A 14,763-nucleotide genomic window follows, 5' to 3' on the forward strand; every position below is an offset into this window, starting at 1 on the left:
TCTGGAAATTATTACATAAATATGTTACCCAAAGCAATTGAAAATCATTGGTGAAAACCATTGCGAAAATGAAGATATAATTATCCCTTAATCACCCATTTATCAAAAAAATCACCGGTTCTTGAAAAACCCCCAAATTTGTCAATAACTTTGATTTGATTATTAAAATTGTATTTAAATGATAGGTAAATGAGTTAGGTAGTTAGATATCGATACCCAATCGATGTATATTGAAAAAGTCCCTCTAAAATCACAAATACCGAACTTCCAAATTTTGAAAATGAAGAATGGGGGAGAAACCCCAAAATTTCAAACAAAACACTCCCAAGACTCGCTTTCGCAAACGCGACAACTTGGTAAAAAATGTGAATCCCGTCGAAGAGACCAATACCTTGCTTTTTCGAATTGGCCTTTGTTAATGTGACGTTGCAAAAGCAATAGGGCCTTCGCGAATGTGAGGTCCACAGATACTTGACCCCTTGCGAACGCGACCAAAGTCTCACTAACACGATGCTCACGAAAGCGACCCACCTCTCCCGAACGCGAGGGACGCCGGATATCATAAAATACACCCAACTCTTTAATCTTAGAATGGACCTTCGGGATTCGTTTCGAATCTCGTACACACAAACCATCAAAATATGAATCTGAGCTCTTCTTGACTCGAAACCCATGAAAATCGCAAAAAACCAGCAAAACGCCTAAAAAGGCCAAACTAATCTCAGGATCTCTGAAAATTCAACCAAGACTTCCCTAAGACCTAACATCACCCTCCAAATTCAACTGAACTTTCAGAAATCTGATTCGAGCATCCGAACCCCGAATGTTGACCAAAGTCAACTTAAAGGCTAAAACTCTAAAACTCCATAACCTTCCAACCTAACATCTCAAATCCACAAAATAACTCTGAATCAGAAACCGACAACTCTCCTAGACCAAACTCCACATTCCGGAGTTGATGGAACTGATAAAATTACATTCCAAGACACAAAACTTCGATTGACACTAAAACCACTTTTAACCAACTTAAGCCTTTCAAAACTCCAAAACTTCTAAAACCACAACTTTTTACTAAATTTTCAAAAATTATGGGACAACAATCAAGAGGGGTAAAATGGTCAATTTATGAAAATTTTGAAAAATAACCTTCCGGGTCATTATATTCATGTACTTATTTTTTTTTAATTTTGTGAGTACATCTATTAATAGTTGAGAAAAAGGACAAATATATCCCCGAACTTTCGTAAATAGTATGCGTTACCCTTCGTTATACTTTTAGGACGTCAGTATCCTTGCCGTCCAAATTTTTAAGCATATATATATTTATACCCTTTAAGTTAACGGTGGTACACGTGTCTCGATCTTAACCACTAACCTGATATTTGTTAAATTTCTGCCCATAATTTATAAAATCCACCCGAATCAATCTAGAAACCTGCCTAAATACATAATACCTATAACCCGAAAATACATAGGTGAAATCTTCTCATGCCCCGTATCCTTGGAGAGGGTGATACGTTAATAGAAATCTCGTTGTCTGATTTTTCAACATTTTCCGAGTTTGTGATTGTAATTTCCACTAACTTTTGTGCATACGCCTGTTTGTCAATGCAAAAATTGAAGCAGAGAACTAGAAATGAGCCAACAACATATGAGCAGATGCATGAAAATCAAGAATTAAAAAATTATAGAGAATATTCCTGTATTTCTAAATCTTATATGTAATTTTTTACTCTGTTTTTCTTATAATCTCTTGAAAGATACTTTTCAGTTCTTGTTCTCGTATAAGTATTCATTTGTCTTTGCCATTAATGTCTTCTTCTTATTTTTATATGTTTGATATCTACATTTAGATATCAAAAAATTGTGATTTAGCTAAAATGAAAGATTAAATGGGTCAAGGCACATGTGAGGAAGTTGAGGAGAAAATGGAGGATGATTCTGGGAATGAAGATGATTGGATGGGTCTTCCTCTTCTATGAGAAAGTTGAGGAGAAATTGGAGGATTTAGTGTTGATTGGGGTTGAAGATGGGTGAAAGATGCTGCTAAACAAGTGTTTAAGTTGCTTAATTTGAAATTAAGTGAATTGATTTGGGAATTTGGGTTAATATTTTTGGGTTATGGGTATTAAGTATTTGGGCGGGTTTCTAGACTAATTCGGGTGGTTTTTTTAAATTTTGGGCAAAAAATTAACAAATATCAGGTCAGTCGTTAACATCGAGACACGTGCACCACCATTAACTTAAAGGGTAGAGGGTAGATATGCTCCAAAATTTGGCATCAAGGATACTGACGTCCTAAAATTATAACGAAGAGTATACGCTTACCATTTACGAAAGTTCGGGGATATATTTATTCTTTTTTCCTTAATTGTTTGCCAATAGACACATTTTTAATATTCAAGTAAAAAAGCACTCTTTAATTAATAGGGGCAGAGTACATTAGATATTTCAGATTCTAGCCATGGTTGTAAAGTAGCTTTTGTTAGAAAATATTTCACTCTTTACTGTGAGACCTCTCTACACGAATACAAATTTAATCATTCCCTATTGTGAATGTCAAATATCAAGTGTGAAATCAAAACTAAATGTTTAATATCATTCCTACTTTCTTCAGGAAAATCTAAATGGTCTTAAATGTACAACCTTATCACATGTTAGTAGTACTTGATTTTCATTTATTTTTCTGTGAAGAATAACTTTATAACATGTACAACCTAACATATATGTCAAAAAGGACTTTATTATTCCCTCAATTTCATTTTATATGAGTTTAGTTTGATTCAGCACGGGGTTTAAGAAAGAAATGAAGATTTTTAAAATTTATGGTTTAAAATAAGTGATATATATTTGTGTGTGTATAAATCATTTCATTAAGGTAAAATGAGCATTTTAAAGTTAAATTGTTACTTAATATAGAAATTTATCATTCTTTTTGGGACGGACTAAAAAAGGAAAATAAGTCATATAAAATTGTAATGACCCGGAAGGTCATTTTTGGGCTATTTGTTTAATTACAAATATTTAGTTGGTGAGTATTTATTAAATAACTAATTTTTATAAGCTGATGGCTAATGGGTCAAGTCCATATATAATCTACTTAATACCCTTACCCAGTTCACAATTATTTCCCTAAATAATTAAAAACAAATTAGGGGGAAGACGTACATATATGACGAAGAACGGCCGCAAGCTTCAATAAATTTTCGAATCTTTAGTACGAAATTATCTTGACATGTTCTTAATTTTTTTCTTGTTTCATAGTTTGTCAAAGACAAGTTTTTAATATCCAAAGTAGAAAAAAAAAACACTCTTTAATTAATAGGGTGGGAGTACATTATAAATTTCAAGTTTGTACCATGGTTATAAAGTAACTTTTGTTAGGAAATATTTTACCTTTTAATGTGAGAACTCTCCGCACGAATACAAATTTAATCTTATCCTAATGCTAGTGTCAAATATCGTATGTGAAATAAAAAATAAATATTTAATATCATCCCTACATTCTTCATGAATATCCAAATGATCCTAAACGTACAATCTTATTTAATGCCAAAATGACAGAATCACATGTTACTAGTACTATATTTTTATTTATTTATTAGTATATCAATAGACACAATTTTAACATTCAAGTGAAAAAAAACCTTTCTTGAAATGATATATTTACCGTAAGACACATCTTTGAAATTTTATTTTATTTTCTTATCACTAAACAAGTTACCCACTTAAATAAGAATTAAATAAATATTCTTAAGTGGATTAAGAATTTAAATTTAAGACTAATAAAATTATGAGGCCAAATCTAATATTCACCAATTTTTATGTTAACATTTATTAAAATTTAAATTTAATTAACAAATTATTTTTAAAAAATTAAGAAAAGAAAGGTTGGATTGACGTAGACAGCAGTCCCTGTAGCGATGAATTAGAACTAATATTTTCTTTCCATGTTCCTCATGGTCATCAAGTTTTATTTTTCTATTAGAAATTTCATTCAATGTCAAGTACTTATTTTGGAGTTCGATTAGTTTAGATTCACGTTAAAAAATTTCACCCAGTGATCATGGTCATCAACTGAAACATATAACTTGTAGTAATATCTACATTTTCTCTCTTCCTATCATATATCTACATTATAGATTCATATATAATGTGCGACTATGATCACCTATTTCAAACCTAATTATCTCGACAACTCAACATCAACGAATAATGTAAGATGATAAAAATATAGTTTTTGACTCATACATCTTCGACTTAGTGAGTTAGTCACCTTAAAATATATGGGGTGTTACATTTAAAAATTAAAGCATGAAGTATATTATGGTATAGATATCATAATTTTAATTTGCAATTTCCTTTGAAAATCAACTATTAGGTGTTTGCACTCTCAATATGTCCGCTCAAATAGAAGAGATATCTCATAGTTGAATTTTTAGTACGAAATCGTCCTTACATATACTTTTTTTTTATTTCGTAGTTTACCAATAGAGAAGTTTTTAATATCCAAAGTAAAAAAAACACCCTTTAATTAATAGGGGCAGAATACATTAGAAATTTCGAGTTCGAAGCATGGCCGTAAAGTAGCTTTTGTTTGAAAATATTTTATAATGTACGACCTCTCCACATGAATACAAATTTAATTATGTCATAGTGCTAATGTCAAAATATCGAGTGTGAAATTAAAAATAAATATTTACTATTATTTCTACTTTCTTGATGAATATCCAAATAATCCTAAACGTACAACCTTACCGAATGCCAAAATCACAGAATCACATGTTAGTAGTACTTTATTTTTATTTATTTTTTAGCGCATCAATAGACAAGTTTTTAACATTCAAGTGAAAAAAAAACTTATTAAACCTACCTACTCTTTAAATTGTGATAAATTTTGTTAAAATAACATTATACATATGTACGACCTGGCATCGAATGGTAACCGAATCAACACAATCTAGTCAGTAAAGTAATCATAATAAGATTTCGAAACAAACAACACTTATATCATGTAATTTGGAAAATAGGGTCAAATTGAACCAAAAACCTGATTCCGAAAATGAGGTTTGAATCTGGAAATTATTACATAAATATGTTACCCAAAGCAATTGAAAATCATTGGTGAAAACCATTTCGAAAACGAAGCTATAATTAGCCGTTAATCACCCAATTATTAAAAAAATATTGGGTTCTTGAAAACCACCCAAATTTGTCATTCAATAACCTTGATTTGATTATTAAAATCGTATTTAAATGATAGGTAAATGAGTTAGGTAGTTAGATATCGATACCCAATCGATGGATATTGAAAAGGTATCTCTAAAATCACAAATACCGAGCTTCCAAAGATTGAAAATGAAGAATAGGGGAGAAACCCCAAAATTTCAGACAAAACACTCCTAAGACTTACTTTCGCGAACGCGAGCTTCACAAACGCGATAACTTGGTCAAAAAAGTGAGTCCTGCCGAAGAGACCAACCTTGCTTTTTCGAGCTTGCCTTTGTTAATGCTAACGTTGCAAAAGCAATAGGGCCTTCTCGAATGTGAGGATCATAGACACATAACCCCTTGCGAACGCGACTAGAGTCTCCCTAACACGATGCTCGCGAAAGCGACCCACCTCTCCCGAATGCGAGGGACACCGGATATCAGAAAATACACCCAACTCTTTAATCTATAAATGGACCCTCGGGATTCGTTTGGAATCTTGTACACACAAACCATCAAAATATGAATCTGAGGTCTCCTTGACTCGAAACCCGTGAAAGTCGTAAAAATCAACAAAACACCTAAAAAAGCCAAACTAATCTCTGGAACTCTAAAAATTCAACCAAGACTTCCCTAAGACCTAACAACAAATTCAACAAAACTTTCAGAAATCTGATTCGAGCATCCGAATCCCGAATGTTGACCAAAGTCAACTCAAAAGCTAAAATCCCATAAACTTCCAACTTAACATCTCAAATCCACAAAACAACTCCGAATCAAAAACCGACAACTCTCCTAGACCAAACTCCACATTCCGGAGCTAATGGAACAAATAAAATTACATTCCAAGACACGAAACTCCGATTGACACTAAAAACCACTTTTAACCAACTTAAGCCTTTCAAAACTCCAAAACATCTAAAACCACAACTTTTTACTAAACTTTCAAAAATTATGGGACAACAATCGAGAGGGGTAAAACGTTCATTTCATGAAAATTTTCAAAACTAACCTTCTGAGTCATTATATACATGTATTTGATTTTTTTTTTAATTTTGTGAGTACATCTATTAATAATTGGGAAAAAGGACAAATATATCCCCGAACTTTCGTAAATGGTATGCGTGTACCCTTCGTTATACTTTTACGACGTCAGTATCCTTGCCGTCCAAATTTTGAAGCATATATACCCCTTAAGTATTCATATGTCATTATCATTAATGTCTTCTTCTTATTTTTGTATGTTTGATATTTACATTGAGATATCAAAAAAATGTGATTTAGCTAAAAAGAAAGATTAAATGGGTCAAGGCACATGTGAGGAAGTTGAGGAGAAAATGGAGGATGATTCTGGCGATGAAGATGATTGGATGGGTCTTCCTCTTCTATGAGAAAGTTGAGGAGAAATTGGAGGATTTAGTGTTGATTGGGGATGAAGATGGGTGAAAGATGTTGCTAAACAAGTGTTTAAGTTGCTTAATTTGAAATTAAGTGAATTGATTTGTGAATTTGAGTTAATATTTTCGAGTTCGAGCTATGGTTGTAAAGTAATTAACTTTTTTTAGGGAATATTTTACCCTTTAATGTGAGACCTCTCCGCATGAATACAAATTTAATCATATCCTAATGCGAGTGTCATATCACGTGTGAAATCAAAAATAAATATTTAATTTCATCCCTACTTTCTTCATGAATATCCAAATGATCCTAAATGTACAATCTTATTTAATGCCAAAATGACGGAATCACATGTTACTAGTACTATATTTTTATTTATTTATTAATAAATCAATAGACACGTTTTTAACATTCAAGTGAAAAAAAAAAAAACCTTTTTTGAAATGATATATTTACCGTAAGACACATCTTTGAAATTTAATTTTATTTTCTTATCAGTAAATTAAACAAGCTACCCACATAAATCAGAAATTAATAAAATAATCTTAATTAAGTGGATTCAGAATTTAAATTTAAGACTAATAAAATTATGAGTCCAGCTCTAATTTTTTTTTATAGATTCTTACATATATAGTCATTTTGTATAATTTTTACATTAACATTTCACTAAGATATTCAAGATTCTGTATAATAATATTTTATAATTACAATTAAATATTCAGACAAATAATAATATTATAGAAAAAAAATTTGTTTTATTCTATACTCAATATCGAAAATTATGAATTCAAATAACGTCAAAAGATTATGTCAACCCAATGTGATAATATCAACGTGCTATGGACTTTATATTGCTTGGTCAGCATCATCTCTGCATAACAAAAATTGCCAGGTAAACATCATGTGAATGCAATAAATTGACCTATAAAGTGTCATTATATCTAGCCATCTAACAAAGCGTTCTTTAATCATATTTCGAGAAACACGAATCATCGTTAATGCATTAAATTGACCTATAAAGTAATCATAACATTTAGATAATATTTTAGTTATTTGGTATCTTTGTGCTATTTAGCAACCATTAATGGGCAGGTCCTTATTTACATGTTTTTTTGTTTGTTGAGAATGCCTTATATTTACATAAAACTATAGAAAAAATTCTAGTGCAAGCAACCAAAACTAGAAAATCAAAATCTAAGCCAAAAATTACAATCACAAAAAAATGGAGATATCCCAATAGAAAAGATGACACGACATGTAAGTATTACCTCTAATAAAGCAATAGCAGATTGATCATCGAATTTTAAGACTAAGATACAACATACAATCATAATACCATCAAAACATGACATCAAACTTCTAAATTTTGATTATGAATTCAAAAACAAATGCTTTAAGCTAAATACGTAAAAATAATATAAATCATAATAATTAACTATTTAAAAGACTATAAAGAAATATTGATTACGAAGAAGATTTTAATTCTAAATTTTTTATGATGCCACTTAAATTGAGAAAAAAGCCAAAAACAGAAACAAAAGGAGCACCAAATAAGGAGTCATACAAATTTTGTTCAAGTACTATCATGTTAAACCTAATCTGAGTGCCCATCAAGCTGATAAGATTAGATATAAATTCAGCAATAAGAATTCATGATATTATGTACTCCTTCATCATTATCCAAAGTAAAGTAATCTTTATTATAGAGAGTTTTACCTTTTAGTGTGAAATTTCTCCTACAAATTAATATGAATTTAAACCTAATCTGATTGCCCAAATCAAACCATAAAAATAGAAGTTAAATAGTACTCTACTTTATACACATGTACGCATATGTTTGAAGGCTACATCCTGCTTAAGATCAGTCTATATTTCATTCATAACTAGATATCTTGGCTAGTTTTGAAAATGAATCGTGACATAAAGTGATCAAATAAGCGTAATTCATGGTTCATACATAAAATTAAAGACCGTAGTCGATCATTTTTAATTAAAACATACATAAACTTGATACAAGATTCCAAAGGATTAATGATGTGTCACAACTTATTTAATGTGTCAAATGGCTACTAAAGGCCAATATAACACTATATTATAAGCTACCCTTTTAAGAAAAGGCAACACTTTATTAATTTTGTTTTGACACTCTAATCCTTATTTAATCTCACTTAATTATTCCATCATAATCTCTTCTTCAAGCACAGCTTCACTTAGAGTTTTTGCTTCCTCACCCAAAGTTGTTTTAACTTCATTTGAAATTTTGTGAAATACACATAGCTTAGTGCATAGGCACTTTCTTTGGAGTTTGCTACAATGTCCACCAGTAAAGTTTTCTGTGAGACAAGCTTTTCTGCATGATGAGTCGGTAAAACATAATCCTTTGAAAGTTTGGCTTGGTGCTTTGCAAATTTGCTGAGCTTGTACCTCTACAATCATTCAAAAATAGTTAGAATAACATGAGAGAGACGAAATCGAAAGAAATATTGTTTGTATAGTCTTTAGAGAAATATAAACAAATAAATTATTTTAGGGTTTTATCATAGTTGTCAAACGTAACGTATAGCAAATAACTTTAAAAGCATGTATCAATTCATAATTCTTTAGACTTTATTCAAACGGTTCGCTGCCTACTTGGTTACATTTTTTCTATTATGATGTTTTAATTAGAGGAATAAATGATGAAGACAAACCATAGGTAACAAAGAGCATCATTGCCAAGACAAGAAATGCCATGAAGCAAATGGAACGAGCCATGGAATTGATGAGTGAAAAAAAATAATGGAAATGTTTTTTTCTTAATAGTAAGAAAGATTGTAATTTAGAGTTGTGAATAAACAAATAACACAATGGAGGTTATTTATAGGCAGTGAAATAAGAGTAAGACAAAAAAGTTAAAATTTAGTGGTCCAACAATATGTGAAGTAATTGTTGTTTAATGCTTGGATATATAATAGAAACACAATAAACATGTTCTTCTTTTTTTGGAAAAAAATAATATACTAATTGAGGTAGGTGATTATACAGGGAAATCGAATCATAACCAATAAAGAAAGATTGCAATTTAGAGTACTAGGGACCTCTGACAAACATTGTTCCTCTTTTCTTTTTCTTTTTTTTTTCTTTTTTAGTTGGGGGTAGGATAGAGGAAGGAGAAATAGTATAGGAAATTATAAGGTGGAAAATCGAATTGTCACCAATAAGGTAAAAAGTTCAAAGTTCATATAGTCAACCAAATAAGCTACTTATTGGATTTGAAAAAAAATAAAAAATAGCATGATCCTCATGGTCATCAAGTTTTTTTTTTCTAAGTGATATTTCATTCAATGTCAAGTACTTATTTTGGAGTTCCATTAGTTTAGATTTACGTTAACAAATTTCACCCAGTGATCATGGTCATCAACTGAAACATATAACTTGTAGTAATATCTACATTTTCTCTCTTCCTATTATATATCTACATTATAGATTCATATATACTGTGTGACTATGATCACTTATTTCAAACCTAATTCACTCGACAACTCTGCATCAACGAACAACGTCAGATGATAAAAATATAGTTTTTGCCTCGTACATCTTCGACTTAGTGAGTTAGTCGCCTTAAAATATACGGGGTGCTACATTTAAAAATTAAAGCATGAAGTATATTATGTTATATATATCGTAATTTTAATTTGCAATTTACTTTGGAAATCAATTATTAGTTGTTTGCACTCTTAATATGTCCGCTCAAATAGAAGAGATATCTCAGATTTGAATCTTTAGTACGAAATCGTCCTTTCATATACGTTTTTTTTTTTATTTCGTAGTTTACCAATAGAGAAGTTTTTAATATCCAAAGTAAAAAAAACACTCTTTAATTAATAGGGGCATAATACATTAGAAATTTCGAGTTTGAAGCATGGCCATAAAGTAGCTTTTGTTCGGAAATATTTTATTATGTAAGACCTCTCCATATGACTACAAATTTAATTATGTCATAGTGGTAGAGTCAAAATATCGAGTGTGAAATTAAAAATAAATATTTAATATTATTTCTACTTTCTTGATGAATATCCAAATGATCCTAAACGTACAACCTTACCGAATGCCAAAATCACAGAATCACATGTTAGTAGTACTTTATTTTTATTTATTTTCCAGTGCATCAATAGACAAGTTTTTAACATTCAAGTAAAAAAAAAAACTTATTAAACCTACCTACTCTGTAAATTGTGATAAATTTTGTTGAAATAATATTATACATATGTACGTCCTAACATTGAGCGGTAACCGAATCAACACAACTAGTCAGTAAAGTAATCATAAAAATATTTCGAAACAAACAACACTAAAATCATGTAATTTGGAAAATAGGGTGAAATCGAACCAAAAACCTGATTTCGAAAATGAGGTTTGAATCTGGAAACTATTACATAAATATGTTATCCAAAGCAATTGAAAATCATTGGTTAAAACCATTTCAAAAATAATGCTATAATTAGCCCTTATTCACCAATTTATCAAAAAAAAACTTGTGTTCTTGAAAACCCCCCAAATTTGTCATTCAATAACCTTGATTTGATTATTAAAATTGTATTTAAATGATAGGTAAATGAGTTAGGTTGTTAGATATCGATACCCAATCGATGGATATTGAAAAAGTCTCTCTAAAATCACACATACCGAGCTTCCAAAGTTAGAAAATGAAGAATGGGGGAGAAACCCTAAAATATTAGACAAAACACTCCCAAGAGTCGCTTTCGCGAACGCGAGCTTCCCGAACACGACAACTCGGTCAAAAAAGCGAGTCCAACCGAAGAGACCAATACCTTGCTTTTTCAAGCTGGCATGTGTTAATGCGAATGCTGCGAAAGCAATATGGCCTTCCCGAATGTGACAACAATCGTGAGGGGTAAAACGGTCATTTTATGAAAATTTTCAAAACTAACCTTCCGGGTCATTATATACATATACTTGGTTTTTTTTTATTTTGTGAGTACATCTATTAATAGTTGGGAAAAAGGACAAATATATCCCCGAATTTTCGTAAACGGTATGCGTATACCCTTTGCTATACTTTTAAAACGTCAGTATCCTTGCCGTCCAAATTTTGAAGCATATATATATACCCTTTAAGTTAACGGTGGTACACGTGTCTCGATCTTAACCACTAACCTGATATTTGTTAAATTTCTGCCCAAAATTAAAAAAATCCACCCGAATCAATATAGAAACCCACCCAAATACATAATACCCATAACCCCAAAATACATAGGTGAAATCTTCTCATGCCCCATATCCTCGGGGAGGGTGATACGTTAATAGAAATCTCATTGTCTGATTTTTCAACATTTTCTGAGTTTGCGATTGCAATTTCCACTAACTTTTGTGCATACGCCTGTTTGTCAATGCAAAAATTGAAGCAGGGAACTAGAAATGAGCCAACAACAGATGAGCAGATACATGAAAATCAAGAATTCAAAAAATTATAGAGAATATTCCTGTATTTCTAAATCTCATATGTAATTTTTTACTCTGTTTTCTTATAATCTCTTGAAAGATACTTTTTGGTTCTTGTTCTCTTATAACTATTCATATGCCTTTGCCAATGATGTCTTCTTCTTATTTTTGAATGTTTGATATTTACATTGAGATATCAAAAAAATGTGATTTAGTTAAAAAGAATGATTAACACTATGTTTGAATCATTGTTACCCATTGTATTGTATTGTATTCTATCGTTACTATACCTACAATGTTTGTTTTGATTGTTACTGAAAATGTATTGTATTGTATTATTAAATTTCGTTGTTACATAACAATGAAAACCCCTATTTTATGGAACAATCGATTTGGTGTGTTCCCATTGTTACTTAATTTCTTTTTCCAATTATATCTTTGCATAATATTTCAAAATACTATTTTACCCTTTATCTTATATTATTTAAATCTAGTCAAACCTCCTATCCTAGAATAATTAAGGATATTTTAGTAATTTATAAATTACAATACAGTACGATACAATCAAATGAAATAATTAAAATGTTATTAAATAACAACAAACAATACAGTCTAGCCAAACATTGTATCTACCATACAATAGAGTACAATATAGTACAATACAATACAATACATTATGAAACAATGGGTAACAATGATCCAAACAATGTGTAAATGGGTCAAGGCACTTGTGAGGAAGTTGGGGAGAAAATGGAGGATGATTCTGGGGATGAAGATGATTGGATGGGTCTTCCTCTTCTATGAGAAAGTTGAGGAGAAATTGGAGGATTTAGTGTTGATTGGGGATGAAAGATGGGTGAAAGATGCTGCTAAACATGTGTTTAAGTTGCTTAATTTGAAATTAAATGAATTGATTTGGGAATTTGGGTTAATATTTTTGGGTTTGGGTATTAAGTATTTGGGGGGGTTTCTAGACTAATTCGGGTGGTTTTTTTAAATTTTGGGCCAAAATTTAACAAATATCAGGTCAGTGGTTAACATCGAGACATGTGTACCACCATTAACTTAAAGGGTAGAGGGTAGATATGCTCCAAAATTTGGCATCAAGGATACTGACGTCCTAAAATTATAACGAAGAGTATACGCTTACCATTTACGAAAGTTCGGGGATATATTTATTCTTTTTTCCTTAATTGTTTGCCAATAGACACATTTTTAATATTCAAGTAAAAAAGCACTCTTTAATTAATAGGGGCAGAGTACATTAGATATTTCAGATTCTAGCCATGGTTGTAAAGTAGCTTTTGTTAGAAAATATTTCACTCTTTACTGTGAGACCTCTCTACACGAATACAAATTTAATCATTCCCTATTGTGAATGTCAAATATCAAGTGTGAAATCAAAACTAAATGTTTAATATCATTCCTACTTTCTTCAGGAAAATCTAAATGGTCTTAAATGTACAACCTTATCACATGTTAGTAGTACTTGATTTTCATTTATTTTTCTGTGAAGAATAACTTTATAACATGTACAACCTAACATATATGTCAAAAAGGACTTTATTAATAACATGTACAACCTAACATATATGTCAAAAAGGACTTTATTATTCCCTCCATTTCATTTTATATGAGTTTAGTTCGATTCAGCACGGAATTTAAGAAAGAAATGAAGATTTTTAAAATTTATGATCTAAAATAAGTGATATATATTTGTGTGGCAAGTGTAAAGGGAATTGAGAGTAAAAAAGGGGGGCTATAGGCGTGAGTATTACTCACTGGTGGGTTGTATTTTAGATAAAAGTAAGGGAGTAATGATTGGTTGGTGATACATTGGGCTGATATGAATTTGCAGATGGTCATTAAATGCTAGGATGGGTGCTTTAATGGTTGGTCAAGTTACTGATTTCGAAAAAAGAGTGAAACACCCACGTTTGTAGGGTAGTTCTTTCTTGGGAAAGATAGTGAAATAAAATTGATCTAAGCAACGAAAGCTGACAAGGCCATAAAACTAAATAGAACTAAACAGTACATACACGTCTTCTAAATAGTAACTAACATAGTGCACGGGACAGGTTTCTGGCCAAAAAAGTATGACGCATCAGCCTTTATTATGTTAAAAGTTATCTAGTTTCATATAAACTTCATATCCAATATTATTTTCTTGTATGGTTGGTACCCAAATAAATTATAGTAACAACATATAATATTGTCATGTGAAAATTTATGTTAAAATATTAAAATTTAAATTAACAAATTATAAACAGGAAATATCCTTATCATATTACATGAATTGATATGTAATAATTAATTAACCTACCTTAATAAATTATATTAATTTCCTGGATATCGTCAAAATATTTTTTTATTAACTACTTACTCTATGAATCAATAATAATAAATTAATTGATTTTATTCTTTTAATAACTTACATATTTTAGCCGATGATAAAAACTATAAAAAGGTTGTTGATTATTGGGATAGATAGATATATTAGTGAATAAAATAAAAGATTTAGAAAAGAAATGGCAATTCCTAAAAATATTTTTCTTGTTATTATTGGTTTTTTGGCTACTTTCTCTATAGTTTTGGCTAAACCAGGAATTGCATCATTTTATAATAGTAGCTATGTTCGTAAGTATTTTCTCTCTCTTTCAAATTGTTCCTCTATTTAAATTTCATTACACATTTTTTTAACAAAAAAAAAAA

At 30.4% G+C, this 14,763-nt stretch overlaps 1 protein-coding gene across 3 annotated transcripts in view; it reads right to left on the reverse strand.

Moving 5' to 3' along the window:
* Positions 1 to 8,559: 8,559 nt before the first annotated feature.
* LOC125876066 (defensin-like protein) overlaps positions 8,560 to 14,763 on the reverse strand; it is a 235,779-nt gene continuing 229,575 nt past the window's right edge. For all 3 annotated transcript variants that reach the window (XM_049557178.1, XM_049557179.1, XM_049557177.1), the window contains exons 2-3: positions 9,300 to 9,368; positions 8,560 to 9,035 (exon numbers count right to left, since the gene is read on the reverse strand). In XM_049557178.1, the coding sequence (XP_049413135.1) occupies positions 8,782 to 9,035; positions 9,300 to 9,363 (318 nt within the window). In that variant the 5' untranslated portion in view covers positions 9,364 to 9,368 and the 3' untranslated portion in view covers positions 8,560 to 8,781. The remainder of the gene's footprint in view (positions 9,036 to 9,299; positions 9,369 to 14,763) is intronic.

This window comes from Solanum stenotomum, chromosome 9 (assembly GCF_019186545.1).
Source record: "Solanum stenotomum isolate F172 chromosome 9, ASM1918654v1, whole genome shotgun sequence".
Classification (NCBI taxonomy): Eukaryota; Viridiplantae; Streptophyta; class Magnoliopsida; order Solanales; family Solanaceae; genus Solanum; species Solanum stenotomum.